This window comes from Passer domesticus, chromosome 7 (genome assembly GCF_036417665.1).
Source record: "Passer domesticus isolate bPasDom1 chromosome 7, bPasDom1.hap1, whole genome shotgun sequence".
NCBI classification, from domain to species: domain Eukaryota; kingdom Metazoa; phylum Chordata; class Aves; order Passeriformes; family Passeridae; genus Passer; species Passer domesticus.
This window is the reverse complement of record NC_087480.1, coordinates 32,480,706-32,508,377: the sequence shown is the minus strand read 5'-3', so window position 1 is coordinate 32,508,377 and position 27,672 is coordinate 32,480,706. Positions and strand designations below refer to the sequence as shown.

Genomic DNA, 27,672 nt, shown 5'->3' with positions numbered 1-27,672 from the left:
AAAGGGCAGTGTGAAATTACCTCACCTGTCTCGCAGAGTACTTCCAATTTCCATTAGTTCTCTCATGGTTTTTGCTTTACATGTTTACCATCTTAGGGTTTTTTGGAAAGCATCAACATTAGGACAGGCCTGGTTCCCAGGAGATAAAATATAACTGCAATTATTTCTGTGTATCTGCCAAAACATTTGCCTTTGACATGCTGAAGAGTGTTAGCCTGCTTTCTGGAGTTAAGTTCTAAAGACATACTTGAAAACTGACCGGCAGCATCTTTTAAGCTACTCACTGTGCTGGATGGTGAATTTGCCTTCCTCTTTTGTTTCACTGGGGATGGTGGTTGTTCCTGGTTGCAGTGGGATGTATGGGGATGAGATGTGCTTAGAAAACACAGTAGTTTTCTCTTTCTACCAAACTTGTGTTTTGCTTTGCTTATCTGATGGATGGGGTGGTTCTTGCACAGCTGCTGCCAGCTCTGCCTGCTGAGCAGGAACACAACAGAGCATGACCTTACTGCAGGGACTGCAGTAATCAGAGAATATCCTCAGCTGGAAGGGACCCACAAGGACCATGGGGTCCAACTCCTGGTCCTGCACAAGGCAGCCCAAAAATCCCACCATGTGCCTGAGAACATTGTCTGAATGTCAATATTACTTTATAATTCTGTTGTTTAATCAACTTCAAAATAAGGCATGAACAGAAGAACCCCAAACCCCAAAAAGCCAAAGCTTTTATCTCCTTGCAGTTTGTTATCCTGTCCATGTCCCTGCCATGTCTGTGTTCCCATGAGCTGGGCCATGGGGCAGCAGGAGCTGCCATCCTCAGTGCTGCTTTGTGCCATTCCCAGCACCAGTGCTTAGAAAGGAGCTTTTGCAGGGTGTTCTATGCCATTCTTAGCTCTCTTATGAAGCTTTTTCTAGCATGAGTCTAAGAATCTCTTGCTCTGAATTAAGCCAGAGTTTTTAACCTACCTTCTGAGAAAAGAAAGAAAGATGAGAAAAAATAAAATTTCCCATCCTCTTTATAGCAATCATTTATATAAGGCAGTTAGCATGTCACTGCCTTCCCAGTCCCTGTTTCTAGGCTAAGCTAAAGTTTTGATGTCTTTATGTGTCCTTGTAGGCCATTCATTCGAGCTTTTGATGTTTGTTGCTGCTCTCATCTGGGACTTTCCCTCCTGTTTGTCTGTGTTTAACTTCAAGTGCCTCACCTGCATGTCAGCATTACAGTCAGCACTCTTCTATCCCTGGGACTTGTGTTTATAGTTTGTGACACGGTGCTTGACTTCAGCAGTGTGACACTGGTGACTTCAGGCTCTCTGAGTCTCCTCCAGCAGTGTTGCTGCTGTGCCAGTAATTATGCACTTGGCTTTTCCTTGCTCCTGTATAGACCACGCTGCTCAACTGCTGAATTTCCTGCCAGTGTTTCTAAATTACTTCTTCAATTGCTAAAGATAATTTTAGATGCAAATTATGTCCTTAAAAGAGATATGACCTCTCCTATTGAATGTCTTCTTGATAACAGTATGGAAAGAAATATTTAATATTCTGGCAATGAGGCCTATGTCCTTTAGTTATGCTGTGCTATTCAGGCTTGAAAAATGTGTGTTTCTGCACAGTCTGTGCACCAGAGTGTATAGATGGGCTCTGAATGTTTTGTTTAAATGCTTTTGGTTTTTGTTTTTTTTTCTTGAGTATTTGAAATAGCAGTTGCTACCTTGGAAGGCAGTTGCACACTTAATTAATAAACCAGCTAGATGGTCATGGTCAAGTAGAGCTGTCAGCTCATGACCAGTGTGGAGCAGGGATCCCTGGATGTTTCTCACCTTGTGGAGTTTTCCATGGGCACAAGGGACCCTGTGGGTGTTAGAGCAGGTGGGGCTCTCCTGAACAGTGTAAGCTTGTACCTCCCTGGTCATCACTCTGTTACCAAAAGCCGTAGAAGTGCATCCAAGCTCAGAATTTGAGAGGAAAGGCATATCTAGAGCTGCTGCAGTGCTGATCACCTCCATCTCAGGAGTGTTACTTTATGCTTTAGTGCAGTGCAGAGTAGCTGACTGTGCAGTGCTTTCTAAAATAAGCTAGGTTAGCAACATAAGTTTTCTGTTAACTTGGAAATATGTTATAGTGAACTGAGGGGGTTCTCTCTTAAAATAACTCTGAAATTGTGGAGCAACTGTATATTGAGATGGCAGCAGTGACTTCCTAGCTATGAATTACCAGAAGGATGGGGGGGAGCCATTTTAGCTTCTGCTGAAAAGTAACTTTTATTGTTTTTTGTTTAGGAAACTGTGTTGGATGATATGGCTGAAGAGGGAAATATGTGTGAGTCCCAAGATGCTCATGTGGAGAAAAGAAGGCTGCCAGAGGTGACCTCCTGCTGCCCCTGGGCTGACAAGCTGGCTGGGCAAATGGACAGATTATCCAGAGACCTGCTGGCTCTCCAGCAGCAGCTGCATCAGCTCGTCGCCCAGCGAAAGGCTGCATGGTGGGAGAAGGTAAGGCCTTGGGTGCTGCTCATGACCTCTGGAGATGTTGAGGGTCCTGCATTTTTCAGCTCTCTGTCCATGGCCCATCCCAGGGCAGGGCCCTGTGGCTGCTCTGTGCCACCCTTGCAGCAGTCATGGTGCCAGGGCTGCAGCTCCTTGGGGCTTTGTGCCCACAGCATGCCCAGTGCTCTTTCAAATACAGATTCAGTATCTGTCCTGGAGAGGACAAACAAAACAAGAGTTCTTCTGGAAGGGCAGGCTTCAAAGCATAGGCACTGCAGAGGAGAGGAGAAAAGAGAAAGAGGAGGAATCCTGGCAGCCCCCTGAGGGGATGGATGCAGCAGTAATAGTCACAGTGAGAACATAAAGTATTTACAGGGAAAGAAGCCAGAGCTTGTAATCTTTCATTGAATTAGGAGTCTTTGAAATGTCTGATTGGGGAAGGAAGAAGAGGAATTTGAAACCTGTGAAGTGAGGGAAGAGACTGAGCACAGGATTTGATGGCAGAACAGACTGGCAGTGGGAGGCTGGCTGTGGAGGGAAGCAGGTGATATGAAGGAAGAGTGCCTGGTATTTGCTGTACAAGGATGGGGAGACACTGGGAAGCACCCGGAGCGGGTGGTGGGGATAAATAAAGGAGGTTTAGGTAATGTAGATGTGGAAGGTGAATCTGAGTATCAACATCCTGGCACAAGGAGAACAATGAAGATGCAGCCATAAAAAACTAGTGATTTTTCCAGGCAGCAAGTGGAGAGAAGGCTACCAGAATCTACAACACCTATGGAGGGAGAAAAAGTGAAAGAAACAGTTGGGACAACAGAGCAGTAATAAAATTGCTGTATCACCACTTTGTGTCTGTCTTGAATCGGGAGAGGGTTTTTTAGCCCAGAGTATTTGACTTTTTTTTTTCTTTTCAGGATGGAGGGGAGCATGTGGTTTTAGATGGGGGTGTTGGTAGACAGGATTGCAGATCAGCTGACAGAATGGAAAGTGGCAGGTTGTCAGATCAAAAAGTATCTGCCCAAGAGTTCAAAAGGTGTCTGGCGTGGAAAAAGTGTGTGGAGAGCTAATTGCTCTCCTCCACCTTAAGCACAAGGAACTAATTAGGATCATTTGGCTAGGGAGGGCACAAGGAGCTGCTGCCTCACATAGAGTGAAAACTTCTTCCCACAGGGCACCATGGGTATAAGCAGCGTACACGGATTTGAAATCTGCTGTACACGTTCTTGGGAGTTGAAACCCATCAAAGACTATAAAATATGCAGATACAAATTGCAAACTTATGAGTTAGTGGGAGAACAAATCATTGCAAGCTGGGGGAATATTCTGAGGAAGCATATCCGTGTATTTACATTTGTCTTAGAATCTTCTCTGGGCACTTGCTGTCACTCACTGTCAGTGATGTGGTACTGGACTAGCAGATCTCTAGAATCATCACATTTGGTTGTTCCTGGGCAAAATGGACATGACTGTTGCAGGACCACTCAGACCTCGAATTCTAAAAATAAAATTTCCAGTGCATGATTTCTAAAGCAAGATATGCTCTGACTTCTCTTATATGTGACAATATACATGATGTTAGGTGTTACATAATATTATCCTGTGACTCCAGAAGGGGTGATCCATGCAACACACTCAGGTCACCAGTTATCACTGAAGAGGTATTGGGGACAGCCAAAGGTGATGCAGGGACTCCATCATCAGAAGGCATGAAAGACACTTTTTTTTAATTAGAAATCTACAGTTCTTATAGAAACAATGGTGGGTCTAAGACCTGATTGGCCTTTAGGAATCTTCTCTCACACTATTGGTGAACTATGAATAGCACACTCTGGAGAACCATATCTATAAACGATGGTTACAGAAAGAGAGAGAATAATTGTTTGAATTCTTTCCTCTAAGTTTCCCACAGCTTCTACACAGCTTCCCAGGATTTTCCTGGGAGAACCATGTCTCTCTCTTATCAGAGGATATGTAATTACTACATAGTATCACACAGATTTATTTTTTTTTAATACTTAAATTCAGGGTTTAAGTCCAGAAAGATTTAACTGATGATTTCTTCTTTGAAATAGATGCACTGATTTGATTCGAATAATCGTTGGTCATGTTCCAGTGTTTCTGAGATTCTCTGGACGTCATATGAGTTTGTGACTGTGATAAATGGAGTGTATCTGAAGTGTGTTGTTAAAAGGCTGGTTTACCACAAATGCCTTCTCTTCTACATATGCCCTGAAACAGAATTGTTTTGTAATGCTTCATGACAGCATTTTTTGGAATGGTTGGGGTCAGATGACTCTCCATCAATCCTCTTTATATCAAGCCTTGCTTTGCATAGTGCTGCTGCTTGTGTGATGCTTTCTTCCTGTGGTCTGTCCTTTTTTCCCCACAGCCAGGATGCTTTCTGAGAGCAGACTCCTCCATCATGTGTTTATTTCTGACCCCTTCTTTTCCCTGGAGAAATAAGGTTATCAAATCTTTCCTTCTATATTATTTTTTAATCAAACAAAGAGAAGGCACAGCAGTAGCTGAAGCCATTATCACTAACTTTGTATCTTGCAGTACTGAGACATCTGGAAATTATCTTGGCTCCTACAGGCATGCCCAGCTGAGGGCCAGCACAGTTTATTACAGCTCTTATGTCCACTACCTTGTACTTGACAAAGAACCTGATAATCTGCAGAGTGTTTGTGTCTCTTGTTGCCAGTAGGCCTGATGTCTGTGCCAGGCAACGGGGTAGGAACTGTTCTGAGCAGCAGAATTGAGTGCTGAAATGTGATGCAGAGGGGGAGAGACAGCCCAGTTCCTGCAGGGAGGAATGAGGACTGGAATCTGCTGGAGCTCTCTGCAGGGGCCGGTGAGCGTGTGGGCAGGGGTGGCTGCACTGGTGCTGCTAATCACATTGCAAATGGCATTTGATGAGGGCCCTGCAAAGGTGTTCAGCAAAAATAAACCACCTACATGGCTCTTTTCCTCTCCCCCTTGAGCAAACAGCAGCAGGAAGCTGGGAGGAGGTGGCTGGGATGGGTTGGTGGAGGTGGTCACTGGTGGAGCCAAAAACCAGGCCAGGCAAAACCAATACAGGGCAGCATGGCGAGGAGGAGAGAGGAGACTGAACCCCTAGAAGCAGCAGCAAAGGATTATTGAGGGTCCTTGTGCCGAGCAGTGAAGTGGTAAAACATCAAAAAAACTGCATGGAGATAAATCCAGGGTAACACATCTGAAGGAGCATCATAATTTTACACGTGTTTCTTTGGATTGTCACGGCACGTGAGTGAGCTCTGTGGAAAGGTCAGTGGTCAGAAACAGTAAACTGGATCCTAAAACTGGTAGGGAAGCAGAAACAAAGTAAAACTTAAATCATTCCCACCTGTTTCTGGAATGTGATGTGTGGTGCTAGTCCCATTCATAAATTAAAATAAAAAGTGTTTGAGCTGGAAAGGAAGAGTGAGGGGGTGCAGTGATGACCCAAGTTGTGAAAGGGTTTCTCTGAGGAAACTTGCTGGGCTCCTTGCATAAGAATAGGAGAGAATGGAGAGGGGTGTCACAATGAAGCAGGAGAAAGCCCTTTTTATGTTGTTCTGGTGCTCCTTGGTTTCCATGATGGGTGAACCTAGAGGAAATTACTCATCCTGCTCTAAGACTGTGGATTTGGCTTGTAAACCTGTTGAAGTGTCTTTCATTTAGGAAAGCCTGCAGCTGATTCAGTTGGACTGTGCAGAGGTATTTCAGGTGGGTTAAAGTCATTGCTATGCCACAATGCCTGGTTTGCACCACTGAATGTAATTTCTCATGATTCAGGATGTGGTTTCCGGGGGAATGAATCTATTTGTTGCAAGTTTGGTCATTTGCACACCATAATTCTGGTAGTTAAAACAATCAATCTTAGGTCTCTTAAAATTAAACAATATATTTTGCTGCTTTTCTTTTGTTTCATTTTTTATTTCCGTGTTTTCTTTTGTTTGTTTCTGCCTACCCGCAGCTGTTTCTTTGGTTATGTGCTTGGAATGACCCTGAAATGATTTAACCTTTCAGGGACATTCACTAGAAGACATTTGAATGCTGCCATGGGATTTGGGTGATTTGTGAAACCCTGATGAATAGGACATTTTAACTGATACCCATCTCTAGGCAGAAGTGTGTTCAGCACCTTGGAGGAGTAAAGGCACATGACAGAGGTGTGATCTGAATATGGGGCTTTCTTTCTGTTAGCTTTGCTCTTTTCTGTGCGGTACTGGGCAAATAATCATTTCTTTGGTGACATTTTGGGGATCTGGAAATGATCAAAAAGGGGAGGGAAATGGTTAAGCTTTAAGAACATTTCTCCTCTTAAATGAGGAAGAAAGAAAGAAACACACTGAACTGTAAAAGATGAAACCTCCTAATCTCAGAAGAGAACTTGTTTGTTTGCTTTTTTCTTTCTGAATATTCTGTTACCTGCTCCTCTATTAGAGGGGAGGATTTGATTTCAGTCTGTGTTAAAACATTTGGCATCCGCAAGCTGGAATGCAGAGTGTTTGACTCCAAATGGTAATTGGTTCAGTTTCATCATGCTTGTACCATTCCCAGCTTTTGCTGAAACTTGGGATATTGTATCCTGGGACCCTCTGTGTTCTCTTGCATTTCAAAGCAAGGCAAACTCCTTTGAGATGGTGGTATGACTGGGATGGAGCTTGCTCATGCATACACCTCTGAGGCACAGACCAGGAGGGCTGGGAGCCGTTAATGTGAGCTAGAACAGGCTCTTTCCACACCAGAATTCCACCCCGAAATTCCAGTGGCTGTGCTTGCTTGGCTGGTGGTATGTCTGAGTGCCCAGATGAGTGAGACTGCAGTCCCTGACCTGGACCAGACCTCCATAATCACACTGGGAGGGCACTGGATTATGTGCATTTTCTCTTTGTTTCTGTATTTTTCTCCTGATCCATCTCCTCCCCTCCATTCAGTAATCTCCAGCCTTCCCAAACCCTTGCAGCTGTCTCCTGGATAGGGATGGGAGGATGCAGGGCTGCCCCATGTTGGAAGAGATGCCCTTTGGATTCACACTGGGTTGGGGAGGGGCTGGGCAGGGCAGGGATGTTTTGTTTTCTCTTCCTGGGGACAGGGTGGGATGCAGGGGTGGCAGGAATGGCCTGGGGCACCCAGTCAGGTGAAGGTGGTGGGGACTGAAACACAGAGGCACTTTCACTCCATCCCAAGAGTTCTGTGGTTCACCTAAACATTTTGCCATTGCCAGCTCATCACACCTCACTGCCAGAGACCTCGTAGAGTCTACAAAGAGATCTTTCTTCTAAGGTTCTTACATTTATAAAAGACTAAATGGTTTTTGATTCATTTTGATTTAAGGCTCCAATATTTGGAGAAGGGCAGCAGCTCCAGAAGCTGATGCTGGAACATAGTCCTACTTCTGTTTGTGGTTGGTTTTTTTTTATTTCTCTTATCAAGATTGAGTTGAATTTTATCAACTCAGAAAAATGTACTTCCAAAGCTTTTCTTTATGCCTCACAATGATTGGAGAGGGGGTGAGGAGCTATGGGTCCCTAGTAGTCACTGCTAGGAAAAGATAAGTCTTGTTGCCTTCTGCAGCATGGAAATGGTGAGGGGCACAGGCTGGCTCCTGGTGGGCTGAGTTCCTTCCTGCACTGGTGCAGGGCTGGGTTGTGTTTTCCCTGCCTTAAACCAGGGATTTGTGGCAAAGCTACAGCTGAGCTCTCACTGAAGAGCTCTCTGAGGCTTGTCAAAAATACCTTTTTTTGATGTGGTTTTCTTCTTTTTTTGTGGTTGTTTTCTTTTTCTTTTTTTTTTCTTTTTTGTGAGCACACTGTTCCCATTTCATCTTTGCTGTTGCTGCTGTTCATTCTAGTTCCCTGGGCTTTTTGCTAATATGAAGATGTTAGTGTAGTGAGCAGTTAATTATCCCTGCTGTCTGGGGTGGAGGAAGTGGAGGAGTGGTGGGGAATGGTTCAGTGCTGGTGTATTTCCTCAGTCAGCAATTCCCTTTCCTGGTCCCAGAACGCTTCTGTGCTCCACTTTGTATTTGCAAACCTCCATCTGGAGCACTGAGCAGCTGTCAGTGGAGCTCCTCATGCGAAAAGGAATTGAAGAACTAGCAAGACCACAAGAGCAGCTTTTGGAAGTGCATGGTTGGCTGGGCCCAGATGCCTGGCTAGGGGGGGAAGCCACAGAGATCCACCAAAACATCCATCAAAGGCAGCAGCGGGGGACACAGACAGGAGGAGGGCAGGGAGGGACAAGTCTGCTGGCTCTCATGTGCGGCTCTTAGTTAAATGTAGGATTAAATTTGCTGCTGGTGGAATTCCTGCGGCTCTAGCAGATTTAGGCCATTAGAAAACATGAAGCTGCTGTAAACAGAAGGAGCTAAACACTGATCTTTACATTTGCTCTTTGCTCTTGGCTTTCCTTGCATTGGTTTGTTCCTCACTCATCAATATTCCTAGCGGAAGAGCCGAGGCTTGTCCAGTTGGCCTGGTTTAGGGCTGGAGTGCATGTGAAAAGTTACTGTACACAAGCAGAGCTGGAAGATTGAAAGACTCTTGCTCGCTTCTGAGAACTCTGTGTAGGCTGGCCAGGCTTGAATAGTCAATGTTGAGCTTGCAGCATACAAAGGGTTGGAAAGATAAGTGTTTATTCTTCGTTTGCAGATGGAACTTTTTGTGCAGATTGCTGAAAGAGTGACGAGCTGTGTGAGACACAGAGGCACTCTGTGTACCAGTGGCTAAATCAGCAAACTGATTTCAAACACACAAAAAAACTGTAACTGGAAATAAATTACCTAGCCTGACATTTTTCATGGGGCTTATGTAGGCTAAAAGACTGCAGCTCCTTAGGGAGGAGGGGAACATGAAAAACTCAAGTGCTGTCTCCTGTTCTCTGTGCAGAACTCTAGGGTTTGAAGGAAGCGTAGGTGAAAGTTTTTCTTGCTTCCCAGAAGATGCTGCTTTCCCTTCCTTGCCAAAATGCAGAATGTTTGCTCAGGTGACAGGGATCAGTTAAAGTATAATAAATAACCAGAGTTAATATTTTACTTGCATTATTTACGAAGATGTTGGATACTGACCAAGGCAATGAAACATGTAATAAATACAGCTGGAGAATTATACTCCAGTAAATTTCAGATCAGCTTTATTTAATGATACAATATAAAAAACCCCATTGCAATGAGAGAAGCCACTGTTTTGTAGCCACTGTAAATGTTTTAGTGCATTTTTAAGAAATAAGTATAGCACTTAGGCTCTCACAGTTAAAGCACACAATAAAACAAGGATGAGTACTAGGAATGTCTGCAGGGCTCAGATGCACAAGATATGGAAGCACAGGTCCCAGCACTGCTATTTTTTGAAAAGCTTCAAGGCTGATGGGTGGGATTTGAGGCCCCAGAAACGACAGAGTTGCTGGATTTTGTCTTGCAAGTGGTGAGCCACAGCAGCACACACACAAGCCACAGCATCCTCCACAAGGGCAGCACCTTGGGGTCACAGCTAATCCTGGCTGGCAGAGGCTGTGTTAAACCCCCAGCCAGAGGCTCATTTTAGACAGCTCCACTATTAGTGTGTTTTATTGCACCTTTCAGGGTGGGTTCTGGGGACAGGAACTTCCAGGGGGTACCTGGCTGGCTTTGCAGCTCCAGGCACACTGTGGGGACGGGTTCCCCTCTGCCAGCAGGAGCTGGGGTCACTGAGTGCTTTGCAGCACTGCTTGGGTTGTTTTTGGGTTTTTGTTTTTGGTGAGTTGACAGAGGTGCTTTTAGAAGCATTCTTTGCATCCAGGCGTTCAAAGCTTAACTTTGTTTCCTTTGTTCTTGAAACCTTGGCCTTGTTCTCTCAGTTGCCTGCCTGAAATCAAGGGTACTTGATCATAAGAGAAGAAAGTATCCACCTTGTTTCTGTCTTTGTCCCTTGTGCTTGTGGAAGAGCTGACATAAAAGTACATCTGTAATTTAGTGTTGTCACATAGCTTCTCTCCAGCCAGAAATGCATCTAAATAAAGCCTTAGTACTCTTCTGAGCTCCAAACTCACCATTTTTCTTGATTGTACTGGCTCTCTCTAAGCCCTGAGAGCTGTTTGATTGTCTCCCTTTGCTGGCTGGCTGCAGGGCCTGGCCTTTAGCTGCTGTAGGAGTCACAGGGGCCATCCAGGCAGCCTCACATCCACCTACAGCTGCTCCTCTCCCTCAGCCTGGGAGATAATAGACCCTGCTGAATGCATTGTAAGAGCACTGCTTTAGAAAATGACTGCCCTGAACCTCTGGAAGTGTTTTCTGTAGCAAATCTCCATCTGGGAGCTACAGTTCCTTTTCCTCCTGCTGTAGCTGTGGGTAGGCTGTGTGGCTGGAATGACCTTTACTGCTCTGGATCCCAAAAGCTGGGACAGGAGCTGCAGGGCTGGCTGCTGGGGGAGGTTCTGCAGTGGTCATGCAAAGCCCCTGGGAACAAAACCAGTTTGGGGGTGAAAAAATTCCCTAAAAGTCATGGGGGTTTGGGGGGCTTTCCTTTTTTCTGTAATTCTTGGGTAAGAAAAACCCTTTTCTGAAAATTTGTATGCCTAGGTGGTAATACCTTCTTCTCATGTCTGTATTTTAGGAGTGGTTTGTATGAGCATTGCTTTTGTTGACTGTCCATACAAGGACCTCATTGCTTGAATTTCAAGTTTCACATCCTGTTTTCTGGAAGCAGGATAATACAGACAAGTTCAGGGCACAAGCAGCACTCTTTCTGAAGTGGCTACTTTCATGTTGTGCAGTGATTAAAATATCCTAAAAGCAAAGTGGGACCCTCCAAGCCTCTGCAGGCCACTTGAATCTGAGATGATCTATCATCAGTGTTTGTCTCTGCTGCCCAAGATAAAAGTTTGGTAGAACAAATTGAAAAGTAAGTGAGCAATTTATTATCCAAAGCAATACTTGTCTGTTGCCTTCCTTTGTAATTTGTAGTTGTCAGGGTCTTTTTCAGAGTATCACTGCAGCCTTTTTGCAAGTGTCTAAATTACTTACACTGACGTATTCTGATTTTCATATCATATATGTTCAGTTTGTGCCTATTCCTACTTTAATGTCTGTGATCTTCTAATGGAATTCAAAAGTTTGGGAAGGGCTAGAGATAAAACTATAGTTAAAAAGAAACACATTTTAAAAGGCTGGAATGGTAGAATGGAATTTTTTTAATTACTGTAAAATGCTCAAGATTTCTAATTTGAAGAAGAAAATAGGGTTTTTTTTTCTTATTTCCTGTGGTGTGCATTCAGAATTGTGTGGCACATGGGCCTCTCACAAGTCTGGACTGTGTCCCCTTGCAGTTGCTGGTAAAGAGTCTGCAAGTTTGCTGATGCTGGTTGGAGCTGTCCCTCTTCTCAGGGCAGGGTCTGTCCTGAGTGGCAGGCGTGCACATCTTGGCAAGGAGCTGAGGAGGTTTAGGTGAGCTCCTGCCTCCAGAGCACAGGGATTCTGGTCAGTTTGGATGCTCTTGCTGAAGTTTTGTGTCTGCTCTCTTCGTGCTGTCATCCTCTTCAGGTGAGCAGAGGTGGTGCAGAAATTTCTTTGAAGACCATTTATTATTTTAAGGCCTGTCCTTGTCTGGATCTGCAGAGTTGCTGAAGTAGTATAATTACAGTTTTGACTCCTGGGTTTTTTTCCCCTTTGATTTCAGTTGTTCTCCTCAAAAGTTAACCACTCAGAAGTAAAGTACATATGCCAAAAAATCAGAAACTAGAGTACAGAATATATTATGGAACAGAATCATGGAATCATAGAATTATTTAGATTGGAAAAAATCTGCCAAGATCATGGAGTCAAAGCCAGCACTGACAAATCTAACACTAAACTATGTCACTTACTGCCACATCTACATGTCTGTTTAAATTCCTTGGGGATGGTGACTCAGCCATTTCCCTGGGCAGCCTGTTCCAGCATTTGTCAACCTTTTTAGTGAAGAAATTTTTCCTGATATCCAACCTAGTCCTCCACTGGCACAGCTTGAGGCCATTTTCTCTTGTCCTATTGCTTCTTCCCTGGGAGAAGAGGCTGATCCCCACCTGCTACCACCTCCTTTTGGGGAGCTTTAGAGAGTGAGAAGGTCTCCCCTGAGCCAGGATACCTTTTCTAGCTCTGTGGAGGAGGGATGGGTGTGATGAGGCTCTCAGCTGAGGCTGGGCTGTGTGCCTCAGCTCTGGCCCTTCGGGATCCCTCCCAGGGCTCTCTGGAGGAGCTGCCTCTGCAGCTCCAGGGCAGGGGAGAGCTGGGGCAGCCCTGACTCCGAGCAGCCCTGCCACAAGGGCTCACTGCAGCTCTCACAGAGCTCAGCTGCTCTCAGGCCCCAGAGTATTCACCTCCCCTGGGCTGTAGTTCTTTGTAGGCTCAGCCCACAGGCAGTGCTTTGAGCAGTTCTGTGCCTGTGTATTGATATTCAGGGGGGTATTTGTAATCTTCTGGTAAAGACCCTGAAAAATATTCATGTTGTTCTCTTTTCTTAATCCTGTATCCTTTTCCTTTACCTTAAGCTAAATTGACTTTTCTGACTCCAATTTAGAGACATGAGTCTTAAGTACAGAGCCATTGGATTATCTTAAAGAAAAACCAAAGTGAAAAGCTCCCAAAACAAGCCAAGAAAATATGTTATCCATTCTGACAAGATCAGGTCACTCCTTGTTATGAAATTATCTGAGTCAAATGGTTTAATTAGCATCTAGCTTCCCATTACTGTGCTTCCTCACCATCTTTCCTTTGGAGAGGACTGTGGGTGCTGATCTGAAGGCTTAGGAAGTGCTCTGCAGTATCTGATGTTTAATTGAAGCAGGGAGCAGCAGTGCCAGCTCTTCTCCTCAGATGCAGCTAAGGGTGTTCTGGGTATTAAAACTGTATTTTTAGTTATCAGGTCTGTTCCTAGGTGAGATAGGTAACCAGCTTCTCCCTGGCTTCCCTGTCAGTATGTTTTGGAATGACAATAGGTGCACCAAGAGCCAGCATTCTGATGGTGACTGTCTTGCTTCAAAATGCATAAGATTGGAGATGCATAGATTCCACATTCCTCCCTAATTGCAGGAAATTGCAGATCCCAGCAAAATTTGGAATGCAGCTGCTTATATAATTACATCTTCTGTCAGTTGCTATAGCTCAGCTTTACAGCCCTTCTAAGATATCTTCATAGTTTATGGGACAAATAATACCCCTGTTAATGTTACTTTGGGATCACCCCTTTCATTTATTCACCACCAGTTCCAAAGGACTGAGATTTTTCCTCATGCTGAACTAATAACAAGTGTTAAAATCAGTGATTATATTAAGGTGACATTTTGCTTTAGCTGCTGTAATTATTGTTAAGCCAAAAGACATAATTTCAGTTTCTTGCTGTTGCTGGGGTTAGGTTTAGTAAGAAGTACCAATTCCTGTACCTCAGGTCAATTTGATTTTGGTTACATGCAAACCTTTCCATTTTATGGCCTTTGGAAATAGAGGGTAATGGGTCATGGAAAAGTTGTTAGGTTATTGGCAACTAAGAGTTGCTATCTGCCACTGGTCATTGAAGGACAGATAAGTTATAGATCACAATTCAGAGTTTAATGAAATGTGTTGGCACCACTTACACCACCATCACAGGTGGGAGATGGTTGAAAGGTTGGAAAGGATTAACAGAAGGGCAATAAAGGGATTAATTTGGCCTGGCTTTTTGAGAAGTGAGGAAAGTGTAATTTAACCAAGGCAAAGTTCTTAGCTGGACCATGTTCTGCAAATTGCTAGGCAGGAGTGGAATTCTAAGGGCGTTACACTTTGGGTGAAAGATGGTATGAGCAGGCCCAGTGGCTGAGGTGGAGCTGGCTGGAAAGGGGTGTGTTTTGAACCATAGCTGCATTTCACTGCTGGGCTAATGCAGTGATAGGGTAGTATTTTAATCTGCTGGAGGCTGTGTTTAGAAACCCAAAACTGTATGTTCTAGTTTACCAAAATGTAGCAGAACTATGCAGAAATTACCAGGTGAGAGACTGTAGCCTGTGCTTTGTGATGGATTAGACTATTCAAACAGTTTATTATGACTTTAATCCTCCAATGCATGAAAACTGGCATTAAATGGGCTATTTCAAGTCTCTTTGTGTACAATCAATGCTCTCACGAGAAGAAAGAAGCCTCATTTAGGACAGTGTGGGAAGTCTTCAGCTATTAAAATAGAAAGTGATGGTTTCTAGCTTTTTAAACTGGTTAGTCTTGAGTGTGTAGAAATTGCAACAGAAAATTAAAACCCTTGAAAGCTGACAGCAGAGAAGCTTGATTCAACGAGACAAGGTTTATAGAGCTGCAGTACTAACTCTGTAACTTCCTTACAGGCTTGAAATTACATTTGGGCAAGTTACTATAAGACATGAATTTGAAATTAGGGTAAGGTGATTTTTATTGTAGAACACCTGCTTACTCAGTGTTGTAGTGTTTCCAGAACAGCTGATTTCAGATATTGCTTTTGCTTTAACTTGTGGGCTTTTGTATATAAGCAGCAAATGCCTTTAGATTATTTTCTGAAGGTTGGGGGCCTGATTTTCCTTCTCAGCAAATGTCTGAACTTCATGGGCTCTGCAGGGTCCTGTCCCCCCTGCTCTATTATTTTTTCCAGCAGTAGGAGCTGCAGGATTTGATTTTCCATCAATTATACATTCACAGCACCCCTTGAAATAGTGCCTTTCTCTGCTCCTCTGAGCCTGAATGGGTCACTGTCTACAGCTAAGGAAGGAAAGCATTTGTCATACCCTCAGCCATCATTGTTTAAAAAAAAAAAAAAGAAAGCAAACATTTTTGTTAAAAGAAAGTGGTGCCCCAGCCAAATTATTGTTTATTGTTAAAGAAGGCTAAAGCCCTCACCCTATTTATGTGTGAAAAAAGCTTTGTTGGGGTCACACAGGCCTCTTGGGTTATTGATTTTTGTTCTGCACATAGAGAAGCAGTGCTGGCATGTTCAGTTCCTGCTATCTCTGATGATATTTGAGACAAACTCTATTGGGCATCCTCTTTGGGTTCTGCTTTTCATGGCTGCTCTGTGTGCAGCAAGGTACAGAATGCATGTTGAACAGTGAGGAAATCCTTGTACAGGAACACAAAGGGCTTGTGGATGGGAATTGTGGGATCCCTCTGGCTGTTTTGGCTATATTCTACTTTCTTTTCATATTTACAGTATTTCTCCTGTACTTAGAGGGGACTCTGCTCTTCCCCCTACTATATTATTGGTACTTCTGCTTATTATTTCCTTTTGCTCATTTCTTTTGTACTTGGTGCTGTTTTTTAGGTGCTTACAAGGAAGACTTTCTTAAAAGTAGTCTGCAAATCCTCGTTTATCCCTTTTTCTGTATCCCAGATAGACTGTCAGCTGGGATTGCAGCTCTGCAAGACATTTCTTGGGGGGTGGTAGTGAAAAAAATCACTAAACTGTAAGGCAGCACAAGGTATAAATAATGACCCTTTATAAAGTGCTTGTATCTATTAAAGACAAGTGCTTGTAAGGTTCAGCCCCTGGACTGATTTGGACTCCACTCCGGAAAGGGAGAGTTCCTAAAGCAGTGTTAATTTGCCATTCCTGGTTTCCAGTGGCCAGCTGTCAGGATTTCTGCTCCATCCCAGCAATATCTCTGAGCTTATCCTGCTTTCATTCCTCACTTACAGATCTTTATCTAAAATTCATTCTTGTCTCTTGGATTAGAGTCTGCTGAGTTTGCACAGAGGCTCAGAGCCCTGGGCAGCTCCTCCAGGCTGGTGAACCCATTGCTGGAGATGTTGTGATGTGCTGGGGAGCTGTTTGGAGCCAGACTGTTTGGCTGGCCTGTCTGACTCCTCTGTTCCTTCAGTGTGACCCTTCATTAATCTTACATTGCCAAGCATGTAAGATTTCACTTCATCTTTTTCAACTCCCAGGCACAGGGGCCTTCTTAGGCATGATGGGTTTAAAATCAGACTCGAAAATGAGCAGCCTTTAGGAGTGCAGAATTCTGCAAGTCAGATGATGTTTGGTGTTTTCAGAGTTTATGAAATGTGTTGGGTTATTATGATGGCAAAGGAACATGGCTTGGTGGCTTAGATATTGTGTCTGTTTATATTTCCTAATTTCCTTTCGCTTCCCAACCCCAAAAGACAAGATCTGAGATTTTTCTGTTTGTTCCTTGTGTCTGGGAGCACAAAGGAGGCTCATTGTGTTTTCTGGCAAAGGCAGTCATCACAGTTTGTAGTATCTGTACAGCTTGGCAAGCTTAATTTGTCTTTTATCCTCCATGCATATGGGGTCTTCTCCCTTTTCATAAGGGAAGTATGAGAGGAGGAGTGGACAGATAGGACTGGAGACAGAAAATGTGCCATTCCTAGGCTTGTGCAGTGTGTTTTTTCTGAACAATATGGTTCTAGCTGTTTCTGCAAAACTCCTAGAATAATATGAAGAGATTGTGATTTGAAAGTAATGACATGATTCTGGTCTTTATCATCCACTTCAAAAGAAATTCCAGCCATTTATTTGCTATTCCTTCTTTGAAGCTGCAATACAATCGTCAAATGGAAATGCTCCTATGATCCCCCCTCCTCTTCCTGGAAGTAGATATTTGGACCTTTCCTTGCTGCTGCTTTTTAAACCTTCATCCTTCCTTCAAGGATGCAACTGCGAGGCTTTCAGGTTGCCATGTGAAGTTTCAACAAGCTGAAATGTTGACTTCCAGCATTTGGGAGATTGTCACTTCAGCTTGGCCATTACTGGGAATGATTTCAGTAACATGATGTGGTTATCTAGATCTCTCAGCATCTCTTTGGGATGTCTTGCGTGTTGGTTACATTCTCTCTGAATAAATTCACATTCAGCTTGCTTTTCAGCAGAAAATGAAATAATTTGTGTGTAATTTTTATTGCATTTTTTTATTAGTGAGTTATTAAAAATGGGAGAGAGATCAGCCTCTCTGGCGTGATTCCAGACCCTATGGAATGAAACCCAGAGCTCTGGGAAGCTCATTCCCAGAAAGGTGCAGGCAAGTGTGAGGGAGCTGAGGGCTGGAAGGTCTCCTTTTGAGGAGGGATCCAGTGAGCTGAGTGTGTGGGGCATCCAAGCAGGTGATGGAAGCAGAGCTTCACTAGCAGGAAGTCTGGGGCTGTCCACAAGGCAGATTGACACATGGTGAGGGGAGGTGAATGTGGGTAACTCCCTTCTGGCCTCAAAGCTGTGGAACATGCAGAGAAACTGGAAGGCAGCTTACTCAAAATATGCAATGTTGCCTTTGCCATGATTTGCCCACTGAAGTAATTTTTACAAGATTTATTCAAAGCCAGAAGATTCCCAGGTCTGAAAATAGGTGAGACAGTACTGGCTGTTCTTTTCATTCAGCCAGCTTTCTTTGGGTAGGAGACATTTCAGAGAAGGTTGTGCTGAGGAGGTGCTGGAGGAGTTAATAATGTGTGTAGGTGCTTGCAGGCTCAAAGCCTCTTCTGTGCATTGGTGCAAGAGTTAATCCACCACGGTGGATTAACCAAGCTGCCTGCTCAGCCTGGTGTTTGGATGTGCCTCCCCTTTGGATACTCCCCTTTCCAGCCCTGGGCTCATCCTTTTCTGCTTTGGCTTGGCCATTTTCCTCAATCAGATGCCAGCCTGAATGGTTTGTGAAGGCAGCATCCCAGTGATGTCCTCGGGGAGGTGGTCAATCCTTTCCATACCTGCTGGATGTCTTGCCTGGCTTGGTTCCACCATGCCACCCCCTGTCTGCCCACCCTGCAGCCAGTGTTGAAGAGGTCTGTTTCATTGCAGTGCTTATTCCTGTGCACATTCCTGCTTGTGGATATGCCAGCAGGATCTGTGCCTGTGCACACTGCAGCCCTTTGCACTGTGCCAGCTCTGGGGAGGACAGCCCAGGCTGGCTGCCACTTTGGTCCCTTCTCAGTCTGGTCCCAGATGCAATACTGCTCCCTGCAACTTCACTGCTTTGTTGGCTTCTGCTTAGAATAACTAAGTTATTACAGTTTTCCTGATAGCTTTTTAGTTCCTAATGCCTTTTGAAGACTGGAGGTGTCTAAAGGAAAACATCAGGGCACACTCAGGGCAGTTTGGCCACTGTCCTGTCCCAAAGAGCAGCCTTGAAATGAAGAGCTGGGAAGGGAGAAGCCAACCCACTGCAGAGCAGGATATGTGTCAGTTTGAAGATGCTGATTCTTCATCAGCTCTGTGTTTGGAGTGGAATTTCTCAAAGTGCACCGGGTCCCTTTGGGATAAGGATGGTTCTGTACCAGTGGAAAAGATGATTATCATGTTGTTGTATTTATTTGGAGAGGATGTGCAGCAGTTTTCAGACAGCACCACACACCTAATTGGGAATTCAAACTCCAGCTGGTAGATTGAGGCTGAAAGGCAGAGCTGTGGGATGGAAACGGGCAGGCACAAAATGCTGAGGCTCCTAATCTTTTACAATATGTTTGTTTAATACAAAGTGGTCTATTGAGATTGTTTTGCAGAGTAGAATAATCATTGTGTGCTGACTAATGGGAGACAGCAAGCTGTTAAAGAGCATCAATTAACCATAGAGGAGGAGATTATTGAGTCTTTTCACAAGCATTCAGGATGTGAAGAGTGAAGGATATTGCTTGAAGGTAACCCTCGGAGATTTTTAGCAGTTAAAATCTATAAACTGCAACAAGAGTATCTGTGGCCATACATATGTTTGCAGAGCCTTCCAAGAACAGAACTGGAGTTAGCTTTCCAGTTCCAGATTGTGCTGATAGGAAATAAATAATGCTTTGCTGAACTTGTTATCTTATTTAGTATTGATAATTTAAAAAACTTCCCCTCTTTAGTTGATCTAATGTTAACTCAGGAAACACTGGTCTTCTTTATAGAAGCTAGCATGTGCAGCATCCTTCTGATGCTTGGGTGTAGGTTCTGTTACACTTCTGTTTCCCTGGCTCTGGGGCTGTTGTCCTTGTCCTTGCAGCTGCTCCTGCTTCCCTGTAGTAATTCCTGTCCCTGCTGTTGCTGTGGGTCAACGCTTGATGCACTCAGTGCTGAGAGGAGCATGCTGCTCCTCCATCATGTGCCTGGCTTAATGGATAATAAAATTCTCCCGTTTTGACTGGTGGAGAGTATGAAAACCTATGTTTCATTAAGAATGCTTTTATACAGTCTTACTGTGCTTCTGCTGGAGTTTAATGTGAAAAATAAATAACATCTTGTGGGCTCTGTTTGCTGAGTGATGTTGTTGTTTGTAACTGATGGGAAATTTTTCCCATCCTGGATTCCAGTGTTAAATCCACTTTGTGCAAACATCATTTTCCATTTATTCATTGGCTGTGGGGAGACCAGATAACACTGAATTTATTTTTTCAGTTTTATTCCTTCTGAAGTGGTTTTAGAGGATTGCACCTCAGTTATTCTTACAGCCAACAGCAAGAGATGTCCCTGGGATTCCTTGGGGATTTAGATAAAGAGGTACCCCTGGTTCTTGGACAAGGACAAAGATAGACTTCTCTCAGCTGCAATTCTCTGTTCAAATGCCTTAATCAACAGAGGTCTCCTTTAACAGATGGTTCTGCATCGATAAAGCCTTTAATGTGTTAGTAAAAATTCTGAGAAATTTACTCCTTTTCTGATTTGATTGATTTTCTTAATCTTCTTTAAGCCGAGGCTGAGGGGTGAGAATAACTCATCAGAAGACTATGGAGAGGATTAATTACTTGGCTGCAAAAGTCCTGAAGATACTCTGAAGGAAGATGGGATGGGTGAGCGAGGCCCTGGTGAAGTTGGTGTCAGTGGAGGGATTTAGCTGTGACTGCAGCTGTGACACCTGCAGTGCTTCACTGTCAGAGAGTGCAGACTGATCCCCTGCATGCCGTACCCTTCCGAACTTGTTTCAATAATAAAACCGTCCCCCCTGATCTGGGGGATGAAAATCCTTTTCTTCTCACAGACGGCAGCTGCTCTGACCCTGAGCAGCTGTAGCTCCACAGGGGGAAATGCTGCAGGTGCTTCACTACCTTAGGACTCTCGTCCTTGCAGCTGGGGCTGCTTTGAGCTCTGCCCGATCTCTGGTGCTTCAGAGAGCTGCCAAAATATCCCTGACTTTACAGGGAACTTGTCAAAGCTGTGATGTCTGAGGCACCGATATCTTAATGCAGATCTGCAGATTTAACACCCCAAGGAGTTGTTCAGCTTCACCCACGGGCAGGAAGGGGGGGCTTGCAGAGCAGTTTCAAGGCTGGAAGGGGTATCATTAGCACTGAGCCTGACCTGAGCTGAGCTTTGGCCAAAGGATTCATCCCTGGAGCTGCATTGAAGCATTTCATGGTTCATTATCCTCACAGTAGGAAACAGTATCTTACTCTGAAGCTGAATATCTTAACTCGAATTTTGATCTTCTTATGGCTTTGTCAGCAAAGTCTGATCTTTACCACCTTTTCCCCACTTCCTTTTAGGAAATAAAACAAACTGTGTGTCTGTCTCCATGAATGGAATATTTTGAACTCTCTAAGTTTCATATTCTGAGGTTTGTTTTCTGGGCTGTGGGTCACTGGATGCCCTGCCCGTGACTCCTACTCTCTGTTTCCCTGTGGTTTTTTGAGGCACAAACTCCAGAACTGCGCAAAAGTCTCAGGAGAGCTCTGGGATTTGTGCAGCTTGCAGAGGCAGCATTGCTTTTGGGAAACTTGGTGCTTTTTGACTGAGTTGATTTGGCAGCTTTTTGCCATAGCAGAAACAGAAAATCCCATTGGGCCAAGAGCCATTTCCCTGAAGGCCTTAGCAGGGTGCCTCCTTTACAGATGTTTCCCCACTGACAAGTGCATTTTGAGATGAGTCACTGAATTCATATTTAATCCACGAGGAAAATTGGCAAGGCAATTACCATCTTGCAAGTTCTTCAAATCAAATTGTTGGAGAACATGAAATCAAATGCTTTGGAAAAATCCCAGTATATACAATTGCTTTTATAATCCAGACTGTGATGCTGTCACAAAAAAAGCTTTTATTTTATTGGGGCTTGTCTTCAGTGAAAGTGTGCTGCCTGGTACTCATTTTGGTCTGGGCCTCTGCTTTGGCTCTGCTCCATTATTCTCCTTTTCCTAATTGTTAGCCCATAATGAGAACTGAGAATTAAGGAATTGCTTGCTTACAGTTGTCACCCCTACTTTTCAGCATTGCCGAGTGCAGGAAACATTTGCAAACTGAAATAATGCTGTTGTTCACGAGGCAATTAATCTGTTATGACAACCTGGTGGCTCAAAGCACAGCAGGGACACAGGTGACTGCTGGGTCTCCCTTTTTGCTGCGTGTGTTTTGCTCTGAACCACCCCACCCACTCTCCAGTGAGAGGGCAGAGACCTTGTATGTAACTCTTCCCTGGAGGGGCTGCTGGACTGGGAATCTGCAAACAAGTGACTAAACAAGTGACTCCAGGCAGCTGTCTGGTGCTGAGGCTGCTGCCTGGCTGAAAGCACACCTTAGCTTGATTCAGTTTGCTCTGCCACATGCTTTGGTTTGCACTCACAGCTGGCTCCTCTTTTTGTTGCGTCCTAGCCCAAACATGACATTTTGTGTTGTTTCTGGGGGGAGGATTTCTTTCAGAAAAATGTACCCTACTTTTCCCTTCCTGTTCTTTTTCTTCCCTCTACAGGTGGCAACAAGAGAAGAACTACAGAAGGACAGTTTCTCTGCCACTGCTAGAAAGATACAGGGAAGCGTTGAACTAAAACTGCGAGATCTCACATCCCTCTGTGCTCCGCAGAAAAACAGAATGCACGGTTTGTGCAGGCTGGTGCTGAGGAGCAAACACCCTGCCAGCACAACGGGCTGTGGTCAGCGTGTGTCCAGGGAGGCTGTTGTAGCTGCCAGTGCTGCAGAGGTGATCAGAGAGCTGCAGGTGAGAGAGGCCAGCCTGCAGAGAGAGCTGCAGCAGCTGCGGCAGCAGTGCAGGCACAGGCTGGCTGGAATTGCAGAAGGCTGGGAGGGAGTGATTTGTATCTCGCCTTGAAGAGAGAGACCTGGGCTGGGAGAAGCAAAGGAATAGAGTGGCTTGGTCACATTGTGCAGCCTGGCATGGGGGAGTGTGAGCTGAGGAACCAAATGTAGTTTCTAATTCTACAGCCTGAGAATCGTAACTTGTTACTGTTTTGAGAGTTGTACTGGGGCCACAACCTCACCGCTCTCTCTGCAGCCCCTTTATTGCTAACCCTGCCAATTAAATTCTGCATTGGGTCTTGGTGGGAGTGTGCATAAATCTCCCTTTTAACTTCTGGATTTCTAGTTCTTCTGCCAAGCCCTGGGCTCTTTTACAGTGCTCAGCTGCGAGGCACGCTGTACATCGAGGCTGTGCATTGAAGTACTAATTGCATTCAATATTTTCCAGCAATTGGAAGAGTTCATTAGTCAGAAAAATCCACGTATTGGAGAACATGAAAAATACCAAGGCTTAGAGAGATTGGAAATATTCAAGAGTGTGTTGTTTTAATTCAGCTGCTCGGAGTATTTGTGGCAGCTATAATGTAGTCACAATAAAGAAAAACAAATGCCTAATAATAAATAAAGCACTGCACTGATTTCATTTACTGGTGTGATGCACTTGAAGTAATTGGGTTCTCAAAGAGAACTAGAAACCCATTCCATCAGGTTATGAGTCAGTGAGATGGATAGCTTATGGACCTGCTATAGGAAGTTTCTGTGATACAGAAATACAACCCTAACTTCCAAATTTGAGGAGTCTCCAAGCTCTGTCTCTGAAGGCTTCTTCCTTTGGAACAGTGAAATGCTCTTCCTTTGGCCTTAATTTCCTACCCTTTTCTGGTTTGCTTTTACCAAGGAATATTTTTATGTTCTAGTTGTACACTTTGAGGAATAAATAATATTTAAAGAAGCCTGTCTGCTTTTCATTTGTGAATTGCTGTGAGCAGTGGGATTTCTTTTGTCTGGGGAAGCAGCCCTTGGGAGCAGGGTGTTTGTGTGTGTTGTGCAAGGCTGTCAGTCACAACCAGTGTTCCTGCTGGCAGCTGGCACTGGGAGTGACACACAGTCCTGGAGCAGAAAACCCTGTGGGACTGGCAAGATCCATGTCTGGGGCAGGTGGCCCCAGGCTGCTGCTCCTGGAAGAATCTCTATGGCTTTGAAAAGCCAATCCACACCAAACCATCTCTGTAGGTGCAGGGTACCTGTTTCAGGCTGATACAACTTTGGGCAGGTGTTTGCTCCAGGACTGCTGACATTTAATGCACAAGACGACTCATTCAGACAGATTTCACAGAAAATTATTCATGAATGAGAGTGAAGCAGTATATCCCAGAACTAACAGGAGTGGCAGCACCAGTCTCTCTCTCTTTGAGTATTTTATATCCTCCTTTAGCTTTTATACAAGGAAATTTTCATACTGCATCACATTTAGGTTTAAAATGTTGCCCTCAAAAGATCTTTTCTTCTCCTGGGATATTCGGCAGAGAAGAGTGGGCAAATATTCCTGAGCATGGCAGGAGCCCTCAGATTCAAGTGCAGGTCTAGCTCATGGCCTGCTGTGGCTTCTCAGGGCTGGCTCAGTGCTGGATGCCAGAATTTATTATCCTGCTGTGCACAGAACATGCCAGGAGTCACTTGGGGATGCCTGGTTTCCTGGGATCAGCTCTTTGTCACCACACACACTGAGTGTCCTGTGCTCAGTGTCCCGCCAAGGGCCCCCTTCAGCAGAGACTGCAGCTGGCAGCACCTTGCCCCTGCTTGACCCTGAAGAAGTGCTTTTTTCTCAGGGCAAGAGTGGCAGTGCTCAGCGTGTCTGTACAACCTGTGACGTGCAGAAGTGCCCACAGTGACTGGCAGAAATCTGCATGGCACAAGCCACTGAGCTGGAGTGGCCACAGGAGCTGTCGGGAGGGCTGGAGCTGGAGCTGCCTGTCCTGGAGTGTCCATCTAGAGGGGCTGCAGCTGAGGCAGCTGAAGGGTTCACCTTTCCACCTGGGTGCTGTGCTGGGCTGGTGCTGAGAGCCCGGGGGGTCCTGTTTGGGTCTTCTGGCACCCATTCTGCACTGCCTCTTGGTTCAGGTTCCAATTAGCTTAAACCAGAGCAGCTGCTCTGCAGGCTCTGCTGAAGGTCAGCAGTCTCTTCTGAGCTGGCAGTGGTTTCAAATAAAATATTGCAGCCTCCTCTTTCCTCTGCCTCTCTTCTCAGCACAGACTGCACAAGGTGCTATAAGGGCTTGGTGCTCTCCCACATAGTTTTGGAGGATCATTTTTCCTTTTAAAAATCACAGCACCTCCCCAGGAGCTGGACACACAGGGGGTGAGCTCTGGTCATGCCCTGGTCACCGGTCACAACTTCTGAGGCATGTCAATGCACCTGGAATAGAGCTCTCCAGTCCTCATGAGCTTGGTGAGCCATCAGCTGTCTCTCCAGTACTGCTGGGAGCTGATGAGTGATAAACACCACTTAAAAGCCTAAGAAAACACCCCTGGATTAACACCAGCTGAGTGAGGGCAGGAAAGTGAACAGTGACCACAGTTATTACACTAAATACATCTAAATGTGGTATAACCTAGGAGCAAATAGGTGTTTGTCACCTCACACATGGTAACATGGCATTTGTGGTGTTTTCCTTTCAGTCACTGGGGCCTGGCCCCGAGTCAGCAGCTGAGGATGCTGCAGCAGGGGCAATGGCTGCCCTGGGAGGGCACGACAGCCTGCACCCACGTGCTTGGCTGGTCTGTGGCAGGTGCTGTGACAGGAGGGAAAGGTGACTCAAGCAGTTCATGCCATCCATGGGCTCCTGCACGCTTCTGAAATGTTAAGCATTACTCCACAGAAATTGTAGAGTGTTGTAAACAACCCCCTACAGGCTGCAAACAAAGCCAGGAGCTGTTAGGAGGTTTGCCCTTTGCCATACCACCATGTTGGTTGTACATTTCCTGGGAAAGCAGGAATCTGCCCTGACATTGTTGATGGAGCTGAGCAGAGGAGAGTAGGTGGGTGTGGGCTGGGGAAGCTGTGTGAGTGTCTCACTGTGTGCAGGTGGTTGTTGAACTCAAGTGGTGGGGGAAGCTGGTGGTGATGCTGTCCAAACATTTGGGGTGGGTTTGCTTTGCTTTCTGCTTTGTTTGAAGCAGTGCTCCTTGGAGGTGAATCCTGAAGGGTGTAGTTTGGGTTTGGATCCAGTTGGGAGCTAAGTGATGCTGGGAAAGAGAGGAGCCTGTGCTGGAAAAGCAGGAGACCAGGTTTAAACCAGCACCTGGCAGAGATGCTGCGTGTGCTCATCAGGTGCCCCTGGCGAGGATCAGGCAGAGGAGAGCTGTCCCAGATGTTCAGCTGGTGACAGCTGACAGCACAGCCTGTCCACTGGAGCCCCCATCACAGCTGACCCTCCTCAAGGGGCTGGGAGCGCCTGGCCTTTGCTCCATGCTCTGCTGATGCTTCTGCAGACAGGCTGAGATGCTGCTGCAGTGTTTAAACCACACTGCTGATGGATTGTTTTCCAGCAGAGCCTTAAGAGAAGTTTCCACAGGACTTGTGCAGCTCTGGTGGGCAGCACAGAGGTGATAGGAGAGCACCATTTAATCCATTGCTCTGATGTAACTGCGGCTTGCTTTCCGAGCATCTCACTAGGAAAACAGAATTGGCCATAAATACTTAATTGGCTGATAACTCTGGCTCACACTGTGCAGCTGGAAATGTTCCTCCCCAAATAACTGAGCGTGGTGTAGCTGGCAGTCCAAACAGGAGGCTCCCTCTGCACAAGGCGAGCGCGGCACCCGCAGTCCCCGCTCCCCACAGCTGAGCCTGCTGGTAAATAAGGGCTGCAACCCGTGCTTAAAATAAGAGCTGCTGTGAACAGTGATTTCCAGCCTGGAGTGTTTTGGGTTCCCTGTGGGATTCCTCCCCCAGCCCCTGCTGGAGGATGAGCTGCTGGCACTTGGTGTGAGCGTGTGTGTGGCAGCGTGGTGCAGCTCCGTGGGAGTTAACACATGCCTGGTGGTTCTGCTCCTTCTCCTCTGACCTCAGCCTCTTCCAGCGAGAGCCTCGGGTCTTTCACCCTCACGCTTCGCCTCCTGGAGCCAGCAGCTCGTGTGGAGCAGTCTGGCAGGGCTGCTGCTCCTCAGCTCGCAGCCCAAGCCCTGATCACAGTGTCTCACCTCCAGGCTGGGAAGATCCTTGTCCTTGCAGCTCCTCCAAGCCCACCCTGTGTCCCAGCCATGGCCAGAGCCCTGTTCCTATCCCTAAAGTGTTCTGTTCCCCGGCTGCTCTGAAATGGGAGGCAGGGAAAACAAAGGTATGCACCCTCATGTGAGCATCCAGTCTCCCATGAAAGCTCCTGGCCCAGGCTAGGATGTCTGGCCTGGCCTCAGCTTCTGTCTCCAATGGGATTTGTGCTTACAAATAGTGTAAATTTGTGCTTAGAAATGGCTCTGCCAGCCACACCATCATCCCCCAGCCATGAGGTGACTGTGTCCCACTCAGCCAAGGAGCTGTCACCTTCACTGGCAGCAGGTACCCACACTGTCAACTGTGCCAGCTTATTTCCAAGTGTGAATGCTGCTCCTGCTGGTTTGCTTCCTTCTGAAGGGCTGGGGAGCCCTTTACTGACCCAGAAATACCCCTCCTGGAGGACCAGCTAGACACTGAACCTGAAGAAAGGGACTGCAGGCAGCTGGGGGAGCCACCCCTGGGTTCCCTGGGCACTGGGAGGGTCAGCAGGAGAAGGGGACAGACATGGCCCCAGCAGCCTGGTCTGGGGGGGCAGTGGGGCTGGGAGGAAGCTGAGCTCTCTTGGAGGCTCCTGCTTTCATTCAGCATCAAGTACAGCTAAGGAATATTTGAGCATGGCTGCCTGCATCAGAGGGCAGCAAACCAGGGATTTACTGGGGTAGAGTCAGAGCGGGCTCTCAGGCCCTGCTAATGCTCTTCTTCTCCCATCTGACCTTATTAAATCAGCCTGGTTGTTTCACAGGCTTTGCCTTGCAGCAGCCCCCCACTGCTCTGGAGGGAGCAGAGCTGCAAATCCCCTGGACAGAGCACATGGCTCAGTGGAGCAGGGCAGGGAGTGGGTTGTGGGGCATGAGCAGGGCTGTGCCAGCCCTGGGGCTCGTCCTGCAGGAGCCACCAACACCCTTTATGTTACAAATACAAATCCAAGGCAAAAAGCTGGCATTTTCTGCCATTCCAGCTGCTCAGCTGGTAAAATCTCCAGCACATGGCGGGGCTAGGTAGAGGACTTTGCTTAATC

General features: G+C 45.8%; 1 protein-coding gene across 7 annotated transcripts in view; it reads left to right on the top strand.

The window, feature by feature from the left end:
* The window catches only part of TEDC1 (tubulin epsilon and delta complex 1), a 67,567-nt gene extending 44,237 nt beyond the window's left edge, over positions 1 to 23,330 (top strand). For 6 of the 7 annotated variants that reach the window (XM_064427460.1, XM_064427459.1, XM_064427457.1 and 3 more), the window contains 2 exons: positions 2,280 to 2,492; positions 22,095 to 23,330. In XM_064427460.1, coding sequence (XP_064283530.1) covers positions 2,280 to 2,492; positions 22,095 to 22,451 — 570 coding nt within the window. In that variant the 3' untranslated portion in view covers positions 22,452 to 23,330. Of the gene's footprint in view, positions 1 to 2,279; positions 2,493 to 3,223; positions 3,383 to 22,094 lie in introns of those variants that run through there. The other variant, XM_064427456.1, reaches the window with a different exon arrangement.
* The last annotated feature ends 4,342 nt before the right edge of the window (positions 23,331 to 27,672 follow it).